Below are 24866 nucleotides of genomic sequence, written 5' to 3'. Positions count from 1 at the left end.
AGTTCACGTATGGGTAAACAGATCCAGGTTATCAAATTCCAAAACCCGTGCTCCTCACCTTGCTGTATTCAGGTTATGCTTTCAGTGGGTTATAAGGAAAATGCACAAGGCAGAGCCCGTGTCCCCACCGTGTTTAGACCTGTCTGTGAAACAGCCAGTAGTACTCTGTGGAATGTGGTCATTGTTTACCTAGAAATGCCCACAGCCATGCCAGGCAGGTGCGAGGTCCCTTCAACTACCAAAGATTCCTGTATTTTATTTTATTTTTGAGATGGAGTCTTGCTCTGTCACCCAGGATGGAGTTTATGGCGCAAACTTGGCTCACTGCAACCTCCACCTCCTGGGTTCAAGCGATTCTCCTGCCTCAACCTCCGGAATAGCTGGGATTACAGCACCCACCACCACACCCAGCTTATTTTTGTATTTTTAATAGAGATGAAGTTTCACCGTGTTGGACAGGCTGGTCTTGGACTCCTGACCTCAAGTGATTCATCTGCCTCAGTCTCTCAAAGTGTTGGGATTAGGCACCTGGCCCAAAGATTCCTTTAAAAGGTGGTCCATGAGGACTCAAGTCTCCAGGTCCTGCCAGCTCCTTGTCTTTGCTGCAAGCAGGCATGAATCCCATCATTCTTCATTGATTGGGTCTACTCAGTGTTCAAGGCTCATTTTTTTTCACTTCGTGTAATTAGTTCTTGCCTGTTCATCTGTGAACAGCATATGGCATGGCAGCTCTGGGAAGCGGGATGACCACATGTAACGGGAGTCCTTTTTGGGGGAATGTTTCCCAGATGACAGCAGGCGGTGCTCCCAGGTGAAGTTGGGCTCGGCCGCTGACTTCCTGCTTGACATCAGTGAGACTGACCTCAGCAGCCTGACGGCCAGCATTAAGGCCCCATCTGGCCGAGATGAGCCCTGTCTCCTGAAGAGGCTGCCCAACAACCACATTGGTGAGCTAGGCTACCCTTCCTGGCTGGAGCCAGGACATCTTGGGTGGGAGATGGGGACTCTTGCAGTTCTTTCTTGGGAAATCGGTAGCACAATGGAGTGTGATGTGATAAACCTGCTGGGTCACACGCACGATAAATGCCCAAGTGTATTTGTGCATTGTGATATCGACACTCTGGGTTGTTGGATGTCAGGAAAAAGGTCATATTTCTATTTCTGAGAGTGTGTCTCTCCTGCTTCCTCTCCACCATCCCCTTACAAACCTCAATCTGTGTTCTGGCCCAGGCATCTCCTTCATCCCCCGGGAAGTGGGCGAACACCTGGTCAGCATCAAGAAAAATGGCAACCACGTGGCCAACAGCCCCGTGTCCATCATGGTGGTCCAGTCCGAGATCGGTGACGCCCGCCGAGCCAAAGTCTATGGCCGCGGCCTGTCAGAAGGCCGGACTTTCGAGATGTCTGACTTCATCGTGGACACAAGGGATGCAGGTCTGTGTGGTCCCAAGGGAGAGGCCCAGAGCTTGTGGGAACAGACTTACTTTGCTGAATCAGTGTCATCTTTTCATCCTACCAACTCCTTTTCCTTCCTGAGCATCCTTCAAGCTATAGATCCTTCTGCCTGCATTGTCTTTTACGCCTCATGACCATTGGCAAAAATAGGATTGTCTTTGTATTTTAGATGATGAAACTGAGGCTCGCAGGGCTTAGAGCCCCCTCTGCCCTAGGATCTGAACCCAGAGCCACAACACCTCGCAAACCCCTGTTTTCTCATCTGTTCTCCCACCCTTGTTCTCAGCTTCCCAGCGTCTCTCCAAGCAAAGAATGTTGGGTTGACTGGCCAAGACCATGGTCATCTGAGCAGAGCTTTTGTGGAAATGAGGCATCTCTTTCTGTTCTCTCTTTGAGATGGTTTGAGTTAGATTGTGTCTCTTCCAAGCTCGCCACACCCCAGTGCGTCCAGTCATCTGCTTTCTTGAGGCATGGCCACACTGGTGAATTCTAGACAAATTCTAACCCAGGGGAGAGGGCTGGAGAATTTCTGGTCCTGGTTGGGAGGTACTCCCTGTTAAACCTTCAGATCTGCTGACCTAGTTGAGGTAGCCAGGGGCTGTTTAAAAATTCAGAATCTCAGGTCTGGCTGTGGATAAACCCCCCAGGTGGTACGTGCAGTTCTTGGAGGCATGAGGGCAGAAGGTCCTCTCCAGCAGTTTGCACAGGGCACATTTTCTATGGGATATTAGTAAATACCCTTGAGGAAAGCGTTCTGTGGTCAAAACCAGGTTCAGCAGGTTATTTCACTATGGGACTTCTCAGGGCGCTTAACCTACTCATCGCCCTCTGGGCTCTGCAAACGAGGCCGCCATTGCTTTCTTTCTGCTATGTAGAAATAGACTGAAGCGTAAGGGTCGATGTCCTTTCTCCATTCACCGGGCTCCCTCTTCCTGAGGAGTTGCTGTCAGAACAGCCTGGGGCTGCTGTGTTGCAGGTTATGGTGGCATATCCTTGGCAGTGGAAGGCCCCAGCAAAGTAGACATCCAGACGGAGGACCTGGAAGACGGCACCTGCAAAGTCTCCTACTTCCCCACTGTGCCTGGGGTTTATATCGTCTCCACCAAATTTGCTGATGAGCACGTGCCTGGTATGTGTATTCCATTCCCCTCTAGATGGGATGCTTGGGTTTTCTGTAAATGCTGTGCCTTGGCCTCTGGGCTGCTCACAGGAGCCTTCTTGGGTCTTGCAGGGAGCCCATTTACTGTGAAGATCAGCGGGGAGGGAAGAGTCAAAGAGAGCATCACCCGCACCAGTCGGGCCCCGTCTGTGGCCACTGTCGGGAGCATTTGTGACCTGAACCTGAAAATCCCAGGTGGGTGTCGGGGACTAGTGGGGCGGGGAAGCCTTGGCTCCAGCCCTCAGGGCAGTGGGTGCCTTTAGGAACCAAGTTTAGGCATGGCCTAGAACACAGTATCCAAGTCGGCTGTGCTGACCTTTTCATTTCACTTCATTTCATAATTTTCTTCTATGTTTATTTTCACAGAGGCTCATCCAAGAATAATAAATCTGTTTACCTCGCTACCTTTTTCCAGTTCCAAATAAAAATAACTTTATTGGGTCACATGGGGGAAACGTAGATATGCTTTTAGATTTTTAGATTTACTATCTGTCAAACAGAATCATGTCAGTGAAAGAACTGGCCCAGCCGATGCCAGTGTCTGGAAGTATTTAAGAGGTGGCAGCCCAGCGGCATCCTTCTAGTATTTCTCTTTCCTTCCTGAAATTAGAACGAGGGCTGTGCTGCAGATCTCACTGGGCCACATCTAGCCCTTTGGCAGTGAATCGTTCCTCATGGGCCCCAATTAGCCAGTCAACAGGTCACACAGTCTCTCTGAAATGTGGCCCAAGTTCTTTCTATAAAGAATCCTTCCAGAGAGAAGTCACTGTGAGTGAAAGTTTTGAGGCTCCTCTGCCCAGAAGTTGACATGTCCTATGGAATTGCACAAATTCTACAGAGAAGGGAAATATAAATCGTCTTCAGATGGAGCTTGTGTTGCAAGCTCTGGAGAGGGGGCTGTGTTTCTACACTGCACCTCCCATCCTTCCTAACGTGTCAGGGAGCTGTCGACTCCGCCTTCTTGGCTTTAGTTAACGGGTTCTTCTTGTGTAGTCACATCAACATTGGGTCACATGGGAATGTGGCAAAGCCTCATTACTGTAGAGTTCAGACATGATCACTTAAGAAGAGCTTGACTGGGCCGGGCGTGATGGCTCACTCCTGTAATCCCAGCACTTTGGGAGGCCGAGGCGGGCAGATCACCTGAGGTCAGGAGTTTGAGACCAGCCTGGCTAACATGGCAAAACCATATCTCTTCTAAAAATACAAAACTTAGCAGGGCGTGGCAGCAGGCACCTGTAGTCCCACCTACTCAGGAGGCTGAGGCACAAGAATTGCGTGAACCTGGGAGGCGGAGGTTGCAGTGAGCTGAGATTGCGCCACTGCACTCCAGCCTGGGTGACAGAGTGAGACTTTCTCAAAACAAAAAAAGCTGTACTGATCATTTCTGGTCATAAACAGTTTGTGTGCCTCAAGGTGGAGGGAGGAAGTGTCACCTCCCAGAGAGAGCCTGGCTCACATCTTAGGTGCAGAGTTGGACCCTGGCTGCCCTGTCCTCACAGGCATGTGTGCTCACTTTCCAGTCACATCGGTGTACTCCTCATCTACTGTTTTTGTGGGCATCTTCCCACCTCAAAAAATGGACATCCACATCATCTCTTTCATGACCCAGATAAAATGCCATTTCATTCAATGGAACTGTTGGTGATAGAAAAAGAGAGATTCCATTTCATGTCTAGATGCATCAGCCTTCGTTACTCATCTCTGTGCCTCAGCTCCCATCATCAGGGCTGCTCTGACATTTGCCACCCTGTGCTCAGGCTGTGGGCTGGATGCCCAGGAGTGGGCTGGGCTGGTGCATTTCAGACGCTGCCACACCTTGGCAGACCGCCCTCCACATTTCTGCATACTCCCCCACCAGCACTGGGGCTGTCTCTTCTCACTTTGGCCAACCTGATGGAAAAATACGGTGTCCAGTATTCAGTTTCATATCTTCAATTACTAGTGATATGTATTGTGTTATGTTTTCTTTTCATTTGCTTTACATTTCTCATTTGGCAAAATACCTGTTCTGTTCTCTGCTTATTTGTTTCTTGAGGAACTAGCAAGTATTTGTGCAGCGTGGACGTTTACCCTTTCTCTTAAGTCTCTTTTTGTTATTCTTTTAGTTACTTAGTACCAGATGACTCTGGGTGAGGCTCAGTTTTCCCCTCATTACCCAAATGATCCTCTCAGAGATCCCCTCCTCCTTAATGGAGGACAGCTCACTAACCAGATGTCCTCCAGACCCAGGTTTTGCAGGGCATCGTCGTTAGTTTGGGCTGCTTTAGCAAAATCACATGAACTAGGTGGCAACCAACAGAAATGTATGCCTCACCGTTGTGGAGGCCGGAAGTCCAAGATCAGGTACCAGCATGGCCAGATTGTGGTGAGGGCCCTCTTCCAGGCTGAAGACTGACAGCGTCCCCTTGTATCATCACACACTGGAGAGCAGCGGGAGCAAGCTGTCTGAGACCCTTATAAGGCCGCTGATCCCATCACAGGGTCACTCCACTTTCCTGACCTTATCTAATCCTAATTGCCTCCCCAAGGCCCCACCTCTTAATCCCATCACATTGTTGGGGATAGGGTTTCAATATTCGAATTTTGGAGGGACACAAACATTCAATTCATAACATGGGTGACCCTCTTTTCAACCTCCCTTCCCTTTTCTGTCCTCAGGGGTCAGAGTCATGAACTGCTCTGCCCAGATCCTGTGGGGCTGGAGGGTGCAGTTTCATACTGGCTCTAGGTGATGGCAGTGCTCCGTGCCCCACCTGCGGCCACCTGGCCTCACCACGGCAGTACAGGCACAGTCGTTGGCATGACGTGAGCAGCTCACGTAGAGTGATGTGGTCTTGTGTCCTAGTGCTGGTGACCCGAGACATTGCTTTTCTGAAAGTATGGCCCCTGGTCTTTGGTTTGCTCAAAGCTTTGCTCACGCATGGTTTCCCTTTTGCCATTGGGACTGACGAATGTTCACCTTTTTCTCTAACTTTGTCTTGTTGCCTAATAGAAATGCCAAAGCTTCTTGACAGTAAGGGATGACGGCTCTTGTTTTCTACCCTTCCCTACCTGTGCAAAGGAGCCCATCTATGCATGATGGATGACCACGTCACCTTTGGCAAGAAGTCTCAGTGCCCCTAGCATGGGTGGCCTGAAGGTCCCTGCCCACTCCATGCTGGCCACAGGAGGGCAGGCACCCAGCCTGAAGGGAAGGAAATCTGGGCACCCCACGTCCACTGGGCTGCGTACACCTTGCTCTCGGCTGCTTGCCCTGCATGTCCTGCCCCGTCTCAGGCCCTTGCCCTAACCCTCTTCTCTCCCCCAACCTCCCTCCCTCTTTCAGAAATCAACAGCAGTGATATGTCGGCCCACGTCACCAGCCCCTCTGGCCGTGTGACTGAAGCAGAGATTGTACCCATGGGGAAGAACTCACACTGCGTCCGGTTTGTGCCCCAGGAGATGGGCGTGCACACGGTCAGCGTCAAGTACCGTGGGCAGCACGTCACTGGCAGCCCCTTCCAGTTCACCGTGGGGCCACTTGGTGAAGGAGGTGCCCACAAGGTACGGGCAGGAGGCCCTGGCCTGGAGAGAGGAGAAGCGGGAGTCCCAGGTGAGCATTCCGGGCAGGATTTTCACCTGGGAAGAATATGAGTTGAACCCAGGCAGTGTGGGCACCCACATACTTTTTTGCCCTATTCGAAAGAGAAGACTTCTGATAGGTGGCATTAAGGGGCATGCTTTAAAATGAGGCATTTGTGACTAAGTCTGGCACACTTTGTGTGCTCACATAAAGCCAAACAAGTTTCTTACTGGGAGCCTCCTTGGTGCCTGTAACTTACTAGTGTGCATCTGAGTCTGTAATTGGGGAGCAGAGTAATACTGTTTCCAGAGCATCTTTCAGGGCTGATGTTCTGTGAAACACACTAGAAAGCTACAAAACTGACTATAAGCATCCTTTCCTAAGGTTGCTGCTGGTGGGAAGATCTGTGGGGAAAAAATGGAACATTCTCATCTTTTTCTGGCTTGGTTAGGGTGTATTCACATTTTTAAAAATTTTTATTTAATATTTTTTTTCTTTCTTTTTTTTTTTGTTAGAGATGAGGTTCCACTATCTTACTCAGGCTGGTCTTAAACTCCTGGGCTCCTGTGACCCTCCTGCCTTGGCCTCCCAAAGTGCTGGGATTACAGGCATGAGCCACTGCGCCCAGCCTGTTAAGGTGTCTTCAGAGTACTCCAGATGTCCTATGAATTTAGATATCGCTAGTGATGCTTAGGAAACTTCAATGATGGACCTTGCTTGGTTTCTCCTTGGGGTGAGAGAAAGAGGAAAGGGCTAGCAACAAATGAAACCTAGCGCTGCAGGTTTGAACAAGAATAGAAGAGGGGCAGGGGCTCTGTGGGGCTCAGTCACTAACCAGGTATCTCTTTGCTCTCAGCTGAGTTCAGCATTTGGACCCGGGAAGCAGGTGCTGGAGGCCTCTCCATCGCTGTTGAGGGCCCCAGTAAGGCTGAGATTACATTCGATGACCATAAAAATGGGTCGTGCGGTGTGTCTTATATTGCCCAAGAGCCTGGTATGTATTCAGGGTTCACAAGAGGACATTTTCCTTGTTTGAACATGGTTAGGTTGCAAGGAACAGAAATCCATCAAGTTTGCTGAAGTCAATGAGGATTCTATGTGTATGGGCACATGGGAGAGCCTCCTAGAAATCCAGTTGCAAGATACATGGCCAGACCTCCTAAGGGTGGGAATGCTTGTTCTGGTTGCCTCTTGTCTTTCTCCATTAGCCTCTCTGCTTCTTGCTTTCATTCAATTGCTCCATTCTTTCCACCGACCGGCCTTTGTCTGCCCACCCACGGCTACCTTGGCTGGCTGCCCCAGAAGAGTGACCTTGGCATCTGAGCTCCCTCTGTCAGGAGTTCTTAACCTTTTGTGTGCCATTAACTCTTGCCATCTGGCGAAGCCTATGGGGACTGTTCTTGGGATAATGTTTTAAAACACATAAAATGAAATATGTCACATTATAAAGGAAATCAATGATACTAAATACAGTTACCGAAATCTTATAAGAACAAATATGCAACATAGAAACATGCATATCTTCATTAATACATTAAATCGTAAGATTTGGTCACAGTGTACATTAACTGTCATCAAAGTAGCAAAGTAATAAGTGAAAATGATATGTCAAAATAACTGTAAAACAACATAAAAACATCTATAATTTTTAATGGTGATATAAGTAATATGTACTTACAATGTGTTGTGATTTTTTGTCAACACTTCTGAAGAAAGGAAATGGTAAATTTCAGTTAGTGGATGGTGAAAATTAAAATGTAGTTTTTTTCCCATTCAAGTCCATGGATCTCCTGAATTCAATACACAGGCAATTTGGGGACCCTGTGGGCCCCGGTTAAGAGTCCCTGGCCTTGCCCCACTAAGGAAATCATGTTGGCCCAGCCTCAGCCAGGCAACTCCCACTCAACCAATCAGCTGTGGCCATTGAGGAGGGCTGGGTCTCTCTGAAGGCATTTTAGCCCTTGGTGAGAAGCAAGAGGTCACTCTGGGTCCAGAGTCTCTGAAATGATGGGACTTTCCTGTCCTCATAGGTAACTACGAGGTGTCCATCAAGTTCAATGATGAGCACATTCCGGACAGCCCCTACCTGGTGCCGGTCATCGCGCCCTCTGACGACGCCCGCCGCCTCACTGTTATGAGCCTTCAGGTGAGATGCAAGGAAGCATCCATCTCCTTGGCCACAGGCCACCAGTGAGACCCCTGGACTCCTGAGGCCACTTCAATGTCCCCTTAGGTGCTGAGGCCCCTTCTCACATTTTGACCACAGATGTCACCCAGTCACTGGGGAGCTTTCCTGCGGCAGAGTCAACTCCCCATACACTTAGGGCAGATGACACTTGGGGCGAGCAAAAACAGAGCCACAGTCAACAACACACCTTAATGTTTGGGGACAAGTTTGTTTTTAAAGGTTTATTTAAGAGAAACAAAGGAAGCCTGTTCATAATTGGTTAAGGGATAACAAGGGCTTTCAAAACAAAACCAACACAAAAATAACAGTGCAGTGATGTTTTAGCCTGCTGTTGTTTGCTGCCCTTCCTCAAGAAAGACAGTTGCAATGTATTATGATTCATTTATAATAAGTGTGCAGGGAACTATGTTAAGAGTTTTATCAGTGTTACCTCAGGAAATCCTTGCAATAGCCTGACAAGTAGGTTCTCTTGACCCCATTTTAATGATGGAAAAACAGAGGTACAAGGAGGTTTTGTCCACTGGGAACTGCTAGTATGAGGCAGAGCAGAGGCAATGTGGCTCCAGAACCTGTATTTTTGTTTGTTTGTTATTGTTGTTGAGACAGAGTCTCACTCTGTCATCCAGGCTAGAGTGCAGTGGCATGATCTTGGCTCACTGAAACCTCTGCCTCCCAGGTTCAAGTGATTCTTCTGCCTCAGCCTCCTAAGTAGCTGAGACTCCAGGCGTGCACCATCACACCCAGCTAATTTTTGTATTTTTCGTAGAGATGGGGTTTTGCCATGTTGGCCAGGCTGGTCTCAAACTCCTGACCTGAGGTGATGCGCCTGACCCCCCTCAACCTCCCAAAGTGCTGGGATTACAGGCATGAGCCACTGTGCCCGGCCAGAACCTGTGCCCTTAACTGCAACCTCTCTAACCCCCGCCTGTCGTTGTGGCACACGGTTGCATAGTCCATCCCATTAGGATACCGGGAGATGCAACGTTTCTCCTCGTCCTAAACAGGTCACTTAATTCAAGGTTGCACTAGCACCTTCAGCCAAACTAAGAACCATCAGGGATGCCTCTGGGTTTTTGCCCAGGACACTGAAAAATAATTAGGTGTCTGAATTGGGAGTAGCAATTAAGTTGTGAAATAACATTGAAATCCCAAAGTATGATTTCTGGGTAAGAGTTTCTAAATAGCCTTGAGCTGCCCCCAGTTCTGGAAAATATTGGATTCATTAAAATCCAATCTGATGTCTAAGATCAGTGATATCGTTGGCTGTAGTCCCCTACACTTGGTTTACATTTGAGATTCTAATCTTACTCTGAGGGGAACTGGGATACCTCCAGTAGTTCCAAACGTTAGTCTTTCATTTAGGGACGTAAACAGAACCCAGACCAGACTCAGTCCACACATTGAAGCGGCCTCATCCAGAGAATACCAAGGGTACTAACTGGTTACTGTGGTGTAGATGTTTTTCTTGTGTTTCATTTAAAGGCTTCTTAACAGAAGTGTCTCTTGTGACCGACTTAACTGAAACCTACAGAGGGAGATAAACCCAGCACTTGTTGAGGGCAGGAGCTGCCCTCATGCATCTCGAAGATTTCTTTCGAATCTTCCGAGGCATTTATCTCCCTCTTGAGGATTTAGTGGCAAGCGGAATCAGGTAATGTACATTATGCTGTCTAAAAGGAGCTGGTTTGGAAAAATCCTCTCCAGGAAACTTTTCTGTAGAGTCCTCTCGCCATAGCTGGGTCATAAATGTTTCAGTAAGTACACAGCAGGCTGTTTCTCAAGCTTTTGTAACCAGCTGCTGCCGCAGGAGGGGCGTGTTCATCAGCACGCCCCCTGTTCTTCCCGGGTCATTTGATGCCGAGTGATATGTAAATTATTGATCAGAGATTTCGCAGAGGCCCACGCAGCAACATCTGGGGCTGGTTAGCAAAGACAGGCATGTATCGTTTTGTCTTGCTTTTGAGACTTTCTAGGAAATGGGAGTAGGCTGGTATTTGGGGTGGGGGTGGGATGGGAGTGATCTGGTGATCAAAGACTTTCTAATTCTGTGTTCCATCCACCTTCCTCAGTCTCTATCCCTTAGGGCAGCACAGTCCAATAGTAGGTTCTGCCGTGATCAAAATGCTCCAAGTTTATGCTGTGCAGCATGATAGCCACTAACCACATGCGACCACTGAACATCTAAAATGTGGCCAGAGGAACCAAGGAGCTGGACGTTTAGTTTTATTTAAGTGCATTAAATTGAAATATATGTATAGATGGCCACATGTGGCTGGTGACTACCAAATTAGCCAGTGCAGCTTTGGGACCTTGCCATGAAGATGTGGTTCTTGGACCAGTTCTTGGACCTCAGCATCACTTGAGAACTTCAGTCCCAGACCCACTGGATCAGAATCTGCTTTTTAATAAGATCCCCAGATGGTTTGCTTACACATAAAGCATGAACCATGCTGCTTTAGAGTTATTGCCTGAGGAGTGGCTGTCCGACCAAGTCTAAATCAAAATTACTGACTTGTAAATGCTGCTGTTTGGGATTGGCCAGTCTTAAAATATCTCCAATGTTGTTGCTCAGCTTTGTTCTTAACCATCTGAACTTCTGATCCCCTCCTCCCAGAAGAGGAGATAGTTTCCAAGACAAAGTATGGGGAGTGAAACTGATCCAGAGAAGAGCAAAAGCTATGTCTTTCTATGACTTCTTGTGGGGATACAACCTCTAAATGCATATTAATATTTAATAATAAGCTTATGTTTTCAAGCCTCTCTGTGTATGGGCTAGGCCCTGTGCTGAATGTTTTGCATGCACAGCTTAATTTGATCTTTATAGTAGCCCTCGAGATGGATCGTTATTATGCCCATTTTACAGCTGAGGAAACCAAGACTCGAAGAGGTTTGGCAACCTGGATATATAGCTAGGAAATGGTAGGAAATCCAGGGCTGATTTGTAACTGCTATGGAGTACCGCCTTCTTTGCACATGTGGCCCTTTATAATATGTTCCTCCAGGTCTGCCCTCGAGATAACAAACAGCATAACATAAAACTGTGTTTGTGTTCGTGAGTGCATGACTTTGTTAGCTGCCAGTATCCTCCTAAAAGAGGATACTTTTTTGACCTGGAACATACTGGGTTTTCTGGCCTGCACAGGTGTTATTTTGAATGCTGAGATGATAGTCTTTTTGACCAGGATGTCTCAAGTATCCAAACCTAGAAATCATCTCTTCCAGGCTGTATCAAGATGGTTTGCATAGGAGACCATGCAGATGCACGTCTCTGCTGTCTTACGTTAAAAATGCAGAATGGCTCACCTGCTCTTTTGTTGTCATATGTTATATAGAAAAACATTCTGGGCCTATTTGCATGAGAACTGTCACCCAGAGTTTTGGGTAGGGTCAGTGTGTGCCACTGAACAGGAACGCTGAGGGCCATAACCTGTCTAATGTATTAAATTCTCAGGAATCGGGATTAAAAGTTAACCAGCCAGCATCCTTTGCTATAAGGTTGAATGGCGCAAAAGGCAAGATTGATGCAAAGGTGCACAGCCCCTCTGGAGCCGTGGAGGAGTGCCACGTGTCTGAGCTGGAGCCAGGTGAGCAGGAGGCCTGCTGGGGGGTCCCAGCACCAGCACTTTCCAGCAGAATGTTCTTGTAAATGTGTGTCCCAAAGGAGGGCTGATCGGTTTCATTACTGCCAGTGAGCCTCTGGATTCCCTTTGCTGTTGCCAGACGTTGTTTATAAATTAGCATTTAAACCTGTACCAGGAATAGGCAGACCCTTTACCCTGGGAGAGAATTCTCATTCTTTCTTTCTTTTTTAAACAAATGCTGGGCGGGGTGCAGTGCCCTAACCTGGGAGGCCAAGGCTGCCGTGAGCTATGATTGTGCCACTGAACTCCAGCCTGGGCGACAGAGCGAGACCCTGTCTCAAAAAAAAAAACAAAACAAAACAAAAAAAAAACAAGAAGCATACACACACAACACAAAAACAAATGCTGCTTTGTTTTCTGTTAGTTTTTCAGATTCCTTTTGCATGACATTCATCATGATTTTTCTTTCATATTGTAACAACATCTTATAGATTTTTATTATATCGTTGACCTTATGACGTGAGTAAGCATACTTTGATCTCACTTTACTCTAAGGGAAAGGTAGGTTAATGCTCTGTAAATTAAAAAAGAAAATCTGGGTCTCTAGGCCCTAATGTCCTAAGATTTTTCTTGCTTGGTGCCTTGGTATATGGATTTAATCAACTTTAAAGAGACAGTGTTACCGGTGAACATAATACATTTATTAACTGTCAGAAACTTGAAGGAAGGTATAGGGCTCAAAGAGTTGCTCACAGTTTAGTGAAGTCCTGGCCAAAAAGCAGATGATGACCCCAGATGATCGCCATTACCACAGGAGAACTGAGAAGCAAATGGTGAAGATGGTCAGAGCAGGAGAGAGAAATAGTTTCTGCCTCAGTGAATTCAGGAGGGCTTCTCAGAGGAGATGACATTTGGTGTGGGCTTTGATGTATGAGGGGGAGACCTATGATCACTGCCCTTATAGGGCATTTGTTGTGTGCCTGGCTATATTTGTATAGTGTAGTTGGAAATCTAGGCTCTGACCAGGCATGGTGGCTCACATCTGTAATCCCAGCACTTTGGGAGGATCAGTTGAGCCCAGGAGTTTGGGACCAGCCTGGGCAGCATAGTGAGACCCCTTCTCTACAAAAATAAAGTAAAAAAAAATTAGCCAGGCACAGTGGCACACACCTGTAGTCTACTTGTGAGGGATGAGGTGGGAGGATTGCGTATGCCTAGGAGGTTGAGACTGCTGTGAGCTGTGATCATGCCACTGCACTCCAGCCTGGGTAACACAGCAAGACCCTGTCTCAAAAAGAAAGAAAAAGAAATGTAGGCTCTGTGTGAACATTGAGATCTATGTTTCCCAGTAGGCAGAAAGGGCAGTGGGGAGCCTCAGGAGGAACAAGTGTGAAGGATGGGGTCAGATCCCGGTTTTAGTCTGAAAGGCCAGGTGACGAGCTGGTGCTCCCAGAGTGGTCCATTTGAGAAAGCAGCAGCACTGGAAATGGAGAAGGCCAGAGAGCTATGGTAGCCATAGAGAATGAGAGAGAGAACCCATTCCAAAATGTTCCGTGTAGCTTAGTGATTGGGTGGCAGATGACAGTACAGTTATCCGAACTAGGGCCAGCCAGGCAGAGGGTGGGTGAGGATTGGTCAGGGCCTTAAAGGGTTTAATATTTTGCTTTGAGGGGTTTTGAAGGATCCCCGATACCCACATGGAGATGTTTACTAGATCACTGTGAGGTTTGGTGGCCTCAGCCCCAACAGTCCCTCACTGGGTACCCTCCCTCTTCTCTTAAAGCCAAGGTGCTTCAGGAGAAGCTGGCTCCACCCCAGGCAGGATTTGAACCCCTACAGATGTATGAGATCATTAGCATGACACAGTTACTATTGATTGCAAATTACAGGATGCCCAGCTCAAGCCAACTCACACAATAAAGGGGCCCAGTGAGTTGCATAACTGGAAAGTTCAAGAGATCCAAGATGGGTTTCAGCGATTTGATTTGGTCATTGAGCTGTGCCCTGCAAGGCCTCAAATATCTCTGCTGTTCTGCTTTGTGGGCCTGGTTCTGAGGCTGGCCTTCCTCTTGGTGGCAGGATGGCTCCAGCAGCACCAGATGTCCCGCCTTCATGCCACATCAGTTAAGAATCCTCTCAGGATTCTTAGAAGTCGAGAGGCTCCTTTTCCCAGAAGTCTCCAGCACATCTCCCTTCCCATCTCACTGACCTGGACACATGCCCACTGCTGAGTCATTGACTGTGGCTAAAGAAGTGCCATGTGTTCATTGACGAAGGCTTAGCGAAGGATTTTTCCCTGATCCACTCAGGGACTACACTTGGACGTGGCGGTAGAGCCGGCTTCCCCTAAAGCACATTGGCTTTCAGGGAGGCAGATGGGGACCTAACTAGGGGACTGTTGGGGGATGTTCAGTGCCAAAGGATGTAGGGTGCACAGCTCCATGGAGATGCACCTCTGTGGAGACCTCCAGAGGCAGGGAGAAGAGCTTTGGGGAACACAAATTCTGAGAGGGATGAAGAGTCCTAGGAGCCAGGGAGAGACTGAGAGACTACCTGGAGAGGTAGGAGGAGAACAGGCTCTGCACCCCGGGCAGGAGGGCTTCAAGGAGGAAGTGGTGGTCAGGTGGTGCACAATGGGTAGATGTTCTAGGTGCCCATTTCAGTTAACAGATTACCTTGCTACATGCTGTGACCCAAACGCATAGCCAAAAACCTGCCCTGTGGGGCAGTTCCTAGCTTTGAGCTTAATTAAGGAGCATTAATGCCAGTTGGAACCATTTTTTCCCCTTCAACTGGCCACATAGAGAAACGTAGAAGTGAGGTTTTCTTTTTTCCCTTCATATATATTCTTTTTAAATTCTTGTTATACCTTCCCAAAACAGAGACTTTCAACAGTAGTTAGAATGGCCATCTCCCAACATTTAAAAAAAAACTGAACCCCCGCAATGGGTGAACGAAGTAAAGGGTAGTAACTTAGAGTTCAGCTGAGTAGGCCACTGTGGAGCCTTAAGTGGTGAGGTCTTCCAATTTCAGAGTGATGTGTCTTCAACTTGTATCATCATTTTAGTGGAAAAACATCATTTAATTTTGGTGAAATGAGATTCATCTCATGACAGGATTAGTAACAGCACTCACGGAATTTCACATTCAAAAAGTGAGGTTTTCTAAAGAAAGGAAGGGTTCTTCTGAGGCAGGGGTCAGAGTCTTGTCCTGTGTTTATAGGATTTGCGATGTGGATGTGTTTTCCTTGGGGCTGATGAGGGATACCCAGGGGGGTCCATCTGGTTCTGAAATCCAGGATGCTGAGTACCAGGCTCCCTGTAGAACTGTTGATTTTAAATGGGCCATCTCGGGTTGGCCTCCATCCTTTGTCCTCACTGAACTCGGGGGTGTCCATTTGCCTGATTTCACCCTGTGCCTTTGCTCATTCTTCTAGATAAGTATGCTGTTCGCTTCATCCCTCATGAGAATGGTATTCACACCATCGATGTCAAGTTCAATGGGAGCCACGTGGTTGGAAGCCCCTTCAAAGTGCGCGTTGGGGAGCCCGGACAAGCGGGGAACCCTGCCCTGGTGTCCGCCTACGGCGCAGGACTCGAAGGGGGCACCACAGGTAACCCACTCCTCTGCTTCTTGAAGCCTTAACTGAACCAGCTCCAGGGACAAGCCAGATGGAAATACACGCGCTTTCCATGGAAACTGGGGTCATGCACACTTTGGAGGCGCTTGCTGTCCAAAGCTGTTTTGGGAGTTGCGGTTTGGCCCGTGATAAATTCAGAGTAAGAGCTTGATGGCTGTGTTGTCACACCTCATTACTGTTAGTTGTGATTCAGATTTCTTCCTCTGCCAGGTTTCTTGACTTTCAGAACAGGATGCTGATAGGGAACACAGCACAGTGTCATTAATTTTGAGGGTTTCTTTGCCTACACAGAATTCATGATGCGTCCAAGGGGGCTCCTACCCATCTGTTCTTTCTTGGTACCGGGCTCCCAGAAGTGCACTGAAGCAGCAGTAAGACCTGTCCCAGCCTATCTCCTCCTCTTTTTACTCTCAGATCTTAATGGAGGAGGAGAAAAAACTGAAATGGTCAAAGAATTCTGAAGCTTTTTGGACCCATTGCAATTTATTTTTATTCTTTGCCACAGATGGGACATGTTTGATTGTAAAAAATACAGGCAGTGAAGAAGTAAATAAAGTGGGACTCACTCCATCTTCTCTCCTCCTCCCCCACCTGGGTCCAGAAGCAAATGGTTCCAGGAAGGGAGGGCCTTCACCCTGTCTGTCATCTCATTGTCTGTCTTCATTCTTGGTTGCTGGGTTGGTTAGCTAATCGGTTCATTAGACAAGCAGACACAGAGTTTTGCTTTTGTCTTACAGAAGGAATCTTACTGCATCTACTGTGATACAGCTTGTGTTTTTGCTTTGACCTCTTAAAGATCTTTCCATGTCAGAACAGATCTTCCCCTCCTTTTCCTGGCTGTGTGAGAATTCCTGCTGTGAATCACAGTTATTTGAACAGGTGGCATCGAGTGGCGTGCAGTGAGTGCGTCACTGTTATGGAGGCTGCCAGGGTGGAGAGCTGGTCCTTAGTCTCTGCAGGGGAAGTGCGCAGTGTGGACTCACTGGGGCATGTTTGCATTTGGTGTTACTTTGGACCCCCTTGGGAAAGCAATATGTCCGGGTTTCTTGAGTCTCTCGTGTGTGTACCCCCACCCCGCATAAGGAGAGTGGGATGGAGCAGACTTGCCTCCCAGGGGTGAGGGGTGAGTGACTGCATGGTTGCCTGGCATCCAGCCCCAGGAGCAAGTGTCCTGTGTGGCCAAGGGGCCCTCTCCAGGTGCAGGAGTGACTGGTGGGCTGGCAGGCTGCCCGGGACTCTGACCAAAGCAGTGGCCTCAGCAAAGCCACCCATAGGGGTGTGAGTGCTGCCAGACTCCCCAGGCAAATCCAGGCTGGCTCCACCCTGAACTCTGGGCCTGCAGCTTGCCTTTTGTGAAAGGCATGGTATCATTTTACCGTAAGTGATGTCCATTTTACAGATGTGGAAAGTGAGATGCAGAGGTTGAGTCACTCCCCAAACAAATACTCCCCCAAAAAGCAGTCAGCTGGGAGGAGGCAGAACCAGGAATCCATCCAAATCTGTGACCTCAGAGCCTGTGCGCTGAACCCCTGAGCTTGGCCCCCTCTCTAAGTGGCTGGCTCACCCAGAGGCAGTGACTGCATCCCCAGCCCACTTTGGGGTGACCTAAACCAGGACCCTGTCCTCCCGGCTGCTCAGGAGTACTTTCCAGGCAGCAGTACTGGCCATTGGGCCCTGACAAGCTACTCACCTTTGAGGGCCCAGGTGGGATCCTCTAGGCACTCGGAGCGCGTGGCAGGCTTCAGGCCAGGCCCCACAGCAGCTGCTGGGGTCTCCCACACTGGCCAGGAAGCATCTCACCTTCCTGCTGGCTCATGCTGCTGTGCCTGGGCCCTCTCCCATTTCCTTTTGGCTGTTCGCATACCTATTTGGGAGCTTAAGTTTCAGGCTGTGCTCTGCAAGTGCTGGACGCTGCTGAGAGAAGGAGCTGCTCTTGCAGGGAAGCTCCCAGCCAGGAGGGGAGAGGTGCAGAACCGCCTGCTTCAAACCCTGTGTAAATATTGCTCTTGTCACAGGGAAGGCGTCTTGTTTTTCCAGCCCTCCTGCTCCCAAGCCTTTCCCTAAATATCCATTCTGAGATTACACAGCTGCAGTGTGCATGGAATGAAAAGGTATCTGTGCTCGGCTGCCAGAGTGCCCAGTATCCTGACCTTCTGAACAAAGCAAACCTCCCTCTGTTTTTATGGGTGAGTTTGCTGTATCTCTTGGCTCAAGCTTTAAATGGTCCATTCTGTAGATTTTGGAATAGGGGAATGTGGAGAATTTGAGGCGGGACCCTGCTGGAGGAGGCTTGAGAGGCTGGGAGATAGACCAGGGAGCTCCAGATTCTTTGGAGCCGCTGAGCAATTTTCCTAATAAAATGATCCAGGAACCCCAGTGTGCTCGGGGTATACCAGAAAGGCCTCCTTCCCTCCTTCTATCCCCCTACCTGCCTTGAAGAACAAGCGGTGCTGCATTTAATGTGCATTAATCTCACAGGAACTGGGCGGGACGTATTTGAGGGGGTGGGGAGACAGCCGTGCCCAGAGATGTTTTGTGGTGTCAGATACAGGTTGTAGCTAGAGGCAGTGGTGACAGACTTCTGCTTGTGGATTTTTTCTTCCATCTTCTCTCAGGTAAGTGCTTTAGCTCCAAGTTGGACAGACTTTATGTTTAAATCCCAGTTCTGCTGGTCCCCAGCCGTGTGACTCCAGATGAATTATCTGACTTCACTGTGCCTCTGCTTCCTTTCCTGCAAAACAGGAATAATAACGGGACCCACCTAATAGGCTTGTTTGGAGCCATAGAGGAGGTAACAGCCAAGTAATAGCTCTTGTCCCATAACCCCTGATTTATCTTTTCCCACCTTGTCTTCCTTGCCCTTTTGGACCCTCACAGTCAAGATGAACTGATTTTTGGTTGGTCAAAATATTGCATTAGGGCCAAATGGGTGCAGTGGCTCGTGCCTGTAATCCAACCACTTCGGGAGGCCAAGGCAGGAGGATTGCTTGCCCCAGGAGTTTGAAACCAGCCTGGGTGACATAGTAAAACTCCATCTCTACAAAAAAAAAAAAAAAAAATTAAAGACAAACTTAGGTATGAAACAGCTTGTTAAAAAATGGTGGAACTTTCCCCTGCAGCCACATCATTTCAACTTCACTTTAAAAATATATTTTTGGCCTGGCACAGTGGCTCACACCTGTAATCCTAGCACTTTGGGAGGTGGAGGTGGAAGGATCACTTGAGCCTAGGAGTTTGAGACCAGCCCAGGCAACACAGCAAAACCCCATCTCTACAAAAAAAATTAAAAATTAGCCAGGTGTGGTGGTGCATGCCTGAAGTCCCAGCTACTTTGGAGGCTGAGGCAGGAGGATGGCTTGAGCCTGGAAGATTGAGGCTGCAGTGAGCGGTGATCATGCCACTGTACTCCAACCTGGGCAACAGAGGAAGACTTTATCTCAAAAAAATATTAATAATAAAGCCAGGTGCGTTGGCTGATGCCTATAAGCCCAGCACTTTGGGAGAGCAAGGTGGGCAGATCACTTGTGGTTAGGAGTTCGAGACCAGCCTGGCCAACATGGCGAGACCCTGTCTCTACTAAAAAAAATACAAAAATTAGCTGGGCATGGTGGCGAGTGCCTGTAATCCTAGCTACTCAGGAAGCTGAGGCAGGAGAATCGTTTGAACCTGGGAGGCAGAGGTTGAAGTGAGCCGAGATCATGACACTGCCTGGGCAACAGAGCGAGACTCTATCTCAATCAATCAATCAATAAAATATCTTTCCTTATTGTCACCTTACAGCTGCTTCCTGGATGGACACACTGTCTCCTTGTTGCTCACCTCCCGCTTCTTGCCTACGTAGCCCCCAGCCTCAGAGCTGCTGCTTGAGGGGCTTCTTGGCTGCACAGATTAGATACCATGATGAGGTTGAGATAGTGGGGAGGGTGGACCTTGGGACAGGAGCCTTGAGCTTCCAGGAACAGCTGGGTTGTGTTTGAGAGTCACACGATAGCAGCTCTTTTGTTTTATTGATATCCAGAACAATAATTCTTTCTCTGGACTAGGAGCTATAATTAAACCAAAATATTTCCCAGCTGGGGCAGTGTCTAGAGCTCTGGCAGAAGCACAGCCCTGCCTGGGGATGCTATGCCAGGCATGCCCCATAGAGGGCACTTTAGCGGGCATGTGCCAGGCCTGATGACTGAAGGAGGCTCTCCCTGGGCCAGCTAAGTTGTTTCAGGGCTGCAGTTAGGGGATCTGAGGCAGCTCCACTGTCCATCCAGGGGTCAAGAGATGAGCCTGGCACCAGAGCCATGCAGACATCGTTCAAACCCAGCTCTACCACTTTCTAGTTGTGTAGCATGACTGGCCCCTCCCTGAGCCACAGAGTCATTTGTGAAGCAGGAATCGCGGAAAGGATTCCATACCACATGTGTCAATGGTGCTGCGCACAGGACCCGGAGCCGGAGTGGGGCACACATGCCCCGTTATCAGGAGCTGCTGTTTTGTTCCTGTGCTTGTTGCTGGAATTCACAGCAAAGTGGGTGGGCTGGCAGGTCACAGTGGCTGCACCCAGTCTGCAGCACAGTGCCTGGGGTGAGGGCTGAGGAGGAAGGGAGGAGATGCTTGGCCTCCCTGGCTTCTCCAAGTCTACCCAGAGAAGAAAGGACGGTCAGAGGGGCCCACGCCTCCCCCACACCCCTGGAGGGACAGCTGGGCTCTGGCGGCTGAAGCAGCATTTCAGGCTCACAGTGTGACTCAGGCTTCTCACCCTCAGCCACAATGGCTTATGCCCAGAGGAGAGAACAGGGTGTCCAGGCTGTTGGTGCTTGTGGGCGAAATGTCAGCCATGCTCCTCCTGCCTTGGCCTGGAAAAGGGAGCCCTCACCCTTCAGGACCTGAGGTTCTCTCTGCCAGAAGTTCAGAGCTAGTGTCGGTGGGTTCCCATGCCACCAGGGTGAGCTCTATGTGAGGGGACCTATGTGTGTCCCTCACCATGGCCTCAGTGATCCTGGGAAAGCCCTCCGGGCCATCAACACAGCATTTTCTATTCCTTTCTCCCAGGTATCCAGTCGGAATTCTTTATTAACACCACCCGAGCAGGTCCAGGGACATTATCCGTCACCATCGAAGGCCCGTCCAAGGTTAAAATGGATTGCCAGGAAACACCTGAAGGGTACAAAGTCATGTACACCCCCATGGCTCCTGGTAACTACCTGATCGGCGTCAAATACGGTGGGCCCAACCACATTGTGGGCAGTCCCTTCAAGGCCAAGGTGACAGGTAACGATCAACTACCTTCGGAGTTACTCTCCCTTCCTGGGGAGCTGGTTTTGTCAGATCAATCATAGTGGAAACTATGGATAGTTTTAGATGTGTTAAAGCTACTTTGAACTTTGAATGTCAGTAAATAGTATGAGACGTCAGAGGGCAGTGTTTGAAACTTACGAAAGTCCACAGAGTGGAGCGTGCAGAAGTTGAGAAAACATGTTAGGTAGTTTTCTGTCTCTAACAGGAAAGAATAGATATTGAAATCTTACGTATTTGTTTAGATCAGGGCCTGAAAAATCCCCTCATTTCTAATTTTCACTTTAAAAATAATCAAAAGGTTTTATTATACTTATAAAAATGTGTCTCCTCCAAAACACTGGAAAAGATACCAAACTATGAAAACCAGTTAACAGCCACCACCCAAGGTAACCACCATAAACACTGTAGTAAATCCCTTCCACACGTCATGATTCATTGTTACGTAAAGAATGTAGGTTCCTCGCAGAAAAATTAGAAAATTCACATAGAAAAATCATCCTTTCTCATCCACGGAATCATTTTTTGATATTTCATTATATGTCATCCCAAATTTTACTCTGCTTTTACATAGACTATTTTACATAAATAGAAAGATGTGAATTCCACCGGCACATCTTTGGGGGGGTGGGGGCTGGGGGGATTGGGACGGTTCTAGGCCTTGTCAGCCAAGGCCAGACTCATCCATTTGCCCAGAAAGCCAGACCTAGTTGTATGGGGGTGGGACCGCAGGGGTTTAGAAGACATTATGGGTGTGAGATACGGGTGTGGTGGCTTTTGTATCCAGGTGTTGGGGTGCGCAGGCTCTCCTGGGGCTACTATGTAGGGTACTCGCCTGTCCTCTGGCTGAGAGACCCCTCTTGATCTGGCCATTCACGCCTGTCCCCCTCCCTCCTGTATCTTAGGCCAGCGTCTGGTTAGCCCCGGCTCAGCCAATGAGACCTCATCCATCCTGGTGGAGTCAGTGACCAGGTCTTCTACAGAGACCTGCTATAGCGCCATTCCCAAGGCATCCTCGGACGCCAGCAAGGTGACCTCTAAGGGGGCAGGGCTCTCGAAGGCCTTTGTGGGCCAGAAGAGTTCCTTCCTGGTGGACTGCAGCAAAGCTGGTAGGTGTCTGGGCCTTTTCAAGGGTGGGGTGGGGCAGGGGTAGGCTGGACACCCTGGGTACACTGGTCTTCCCTGCTGAGGTCTCCTGCAGTGCCTACCCCCATGTAACCCAGCCATTTGCAAGTAACCATGTTCATGACCCTGTTCTCCTGCACTTAATATTTTTAAATGATTTTCTTCTCTTTTGCCTTTTGAACTTGGGTATTTATTTGGGTTTCAACAGTCGGTTGCCTGGGTTCTGGCATCCAGTACACCTGGGTTGGAAACCTGGTATTGCCACTTCATTCATTCGTTTGTTCATAAAACTTATTTAGCCATATGACCTCGGAAAGTTATTAAATCTCTTTCCAAAAGTCAGTTTCCTCTTCTCGGAAGTACCTTCTTTAAGGTGCCTGTGAGAGTAAACAAGAAGATTCTCATAGCTAACGCTTAGAATAGCCCTTACTGTGTGCTAGGGTTTGACCCCCATCACTCCTTAAACCTCACAACTAGCTCGTGAGGTATGTGTCGTTCTCGTTCCCTGTTTACAGATAGGGAAGCTGAGCTAGGGAGAGGTGAGATTCCAGTCCAAGGTCACCCAGGTAGCAAGTGGCAGGTTAGGAATTTGAACCCACACCGTCAGGCTCTATGAGCCTTTGCTTGTAATTGCCACACTCTCCCACCTCTCAGGGACCCCAGCGTTATGGCGGAAGCTCCTTACCTTTGGCTCTCATACTCCCTCCTCTTCCTGTGCCTGTCCTGACGCATCCGAACGGAGTAACCACCTTCTTTTGCCTCCTAGGCTCCAACATGCTGCTGATCGGGGTCCATGGGCCCACCACCCCCTGTGAGGAGGTCTCCATGAAGCACGTAGGCAACCAGCAATACAACGTCACATACGTCGTCAAGGAGCGGGGCGATTATGTGCTGGCTGTGAAGTGGGGGGAGGAACACATCCCTGGCAGCCCTTTTCATGTCACAGTGCCTTAAAACAGTTTTCTCAAATCCTGGGGAGACTTCTTGTGGTTGCTTTTGTTGCTTGTTTGTAATTCATTTTATACAAAGCCCTCCAGCCTGTTTGTGGGGCTGAAACCCCATCCCTAAAATATTACTGTTCTAAAGTGCCTTCAGAAATAAGTCCTAGACTGGACTCTTGAGGGACATGTTGGAGAATCTTGAGAAATGCAAGCTTGTTCAGTGGGCTGAGAAGATCCCGCGTACACTAGGTGCCAACCAGAACTCTTGGTGGAACAGATCACCCACTGCAGCAGACAGACCGGGCACACGATGAGACTGACGTTTCAGAAAAACAAAACTGGCTAGCCTGAGCTGCTGGTTCGCTCCTCAGCATTTATGAAACAGCCTTATTTATGAAACAAGGCTAGGGGAAGGTGGGCAGAGAAAAGGGGGACACCTAGTTTGATTGTCATTTAGCAAAGGGGATGACTTAAAATCAGCTTAATCTCTTTCAGTGCCCGTGTTAATGTATTTGGCTATCAGATCACTAGCACTGCTTTACTGCTCCTCACTGCCAACACCACCATGCTCTGTGGCCTTCTTACACTTCTCAGAGGGCAGAGTGGATGTGGTGGCAGCCGGGCCCGCATGTCTCCCAAGTACCTGTACCCTCGCTCTGATGATTATTTCTTGCAGAGTCACCACACGAGACCATCCCAGCAGTCATGGTTTTGCTTTAGTTTTCCAAGTCCGTTTCAGTCCCTTCCTAGGTCTGAAGAAATTCTGCAGTGGCGAGCAGTTCCCCACTTGCCAAAGATCCCTTTTAACCAACATTAGCCCTTGTTTTTAGCACATGCTCCAGCCCTTCATCGGCCTGGGGAGTCTTACCAAAATGTTTAAAGTGACCTCAGGGGGCCCATGGATTAGCGCCCTCATCCCAAGGCCTGTCCCTTAACACTCCATACCCGCCCCAGCCAGCTTCGTGGCTCACTTTTTCTGGAAAATAATGATCTGTACAGACAGGAAAGAATGAAACTCCTGCCGATCTTTGGCCTGAAAGTTGGGAATGGTTGGGGGGAGAGGAAGGGCAGCAGCTTATTGGTGGTCTTTTCACCATTTAGCAGAAACAGTGAGAGCTGTGTGGTGCAGAAATACAGAAATGAGGTGTAGGGAATTTTGCCTGCCTTCTGCAGACCTGAGCTGGCTTTGGAATGAGGTTAAAGCGTCAGGGATGTTGCCTGAGCCCAAATGTGCAGTGTGGTCTGGGCAGGCGGACCTTTAGGGTTTGCTGCTTAGTCCTGAGGAAGTGGCCACTGTTGTGGCGGGTGTAGCATCTGGGGCGAGTGTTGGGGGTAAAAGCCCACCCTACAGAAACTGGAGCAGCCCGAAGCCTGATGTGAAAGGACCACGGGTGTTGTAAGCTGGGACATGGAAGCCAAACTGGAATCAAACACCGACTGTAAATTGTATCTTATAACTTATTAAATAAAACATTTGCTCCGTAAAGTTCCCTTGGTGTTCTTGGATGCTGTCGCTTCTGAATAAATTGTTTAATCCTAGGAGTTCAACACCACCAGCCTGGAGACCCAGCCTCTACAAAAAACTTAAAAATTAGCCAGCATGGTAATGCATGCCTGTAGTCCCAGCTACTCAGGAGGCGGAGGCAGGAGGATCACTTGAGCCTGAGAGGCAGGTTGCAGTGAGCTGTGGTTGCAACCTGCACTCTAGCCTGGGCAACAGAGCAAGACAGCGTAACACACACACACACACACACACACACACACACAGTAACATCGTTGGAGCCCCAGACCAGCTCCCCCAACCTGTGCCTTAAGGGACACAGACTAGCAACTTGTTTTGACAATGAACCTGGGCTCCTTTTTGGGGGGGCGGGTAAAAAGCTGTCACCTGCCACCCTGCTGTGCTAATTGTTGCTGCCGTCTTCC

The 24866-nt window shown here is 48.8% G+C and overlaps 1 protein-coding gene across 3 annotated transcripts in view; it reads left to right on the top strand.

Moving 5' to 3' along the window:
• FLNB (filamin B) overlaps nt 1-24426 on the top strand; it is a 163376-nt gene extending 138950 nt beyond the window's left edge. For all 3 annotated transcript variants that reach the window (XM_007984767.3, XM_007984766.3, XM_007984765.3), the window contains 12 exons: nt 789-947; nt 1231-1434; nt 2432-2584; nt 2687-2809; nt 5943-6209; nt 7036-7173; nt 8210-8325; nt 11819-11951; nt 15385-15561; nt 20632-20850; nt 21780-21983; nt 22766-24426. In XM_007984767.3, coding sequence (XP_007982958.3) covers nt 789-947; nt 1231-1434; nt 2432-2584; nt 2687-2809; nt 5943-6209; nt 7036-7173; nt 8210-8325; nt 11819-11951; nt 15385-15561; nt 20632-20850; nt 21780-21983; nt 22766-22953 — 2081 coding nt within the window. In that variant the 3' untranslated portion in view covers nt 22954-24426. The remainder of the gene's footprint in view (nt 1-788; nt 948-1230; nt 1435-2431; nt 2585-2686; nt 2810-5942; nt 6210-7035; nt 7174-8209; nt 8326-11818; nt 11952-15384; nt 15562-20631; nt 20851-21779; nt 21984-22765) is intronic.
• Nucleotides 24427-24866: the final 440 nt, after the last annotated feature.

The sequence above is a fragment of the Chlorocebus sabaeus genome, chromosome 22, assembly GCF_047675955.1.
Source record: "Chlorocebus sabaeus isolate Y175 chromosome 22, mChlSab1.0.hap1, whole genome shotgun sequence".
NCBI lineage: Eukaryota > Metazoa > Chordata > Mammalia > Primates > Cercopithecidae > Chlorocebus > Chlorocebus sabaeus.
Note: the sequence above shows the minus strand (reverse complement) of the source record. Positions and strands in the feature narration are given on the sequence as shown.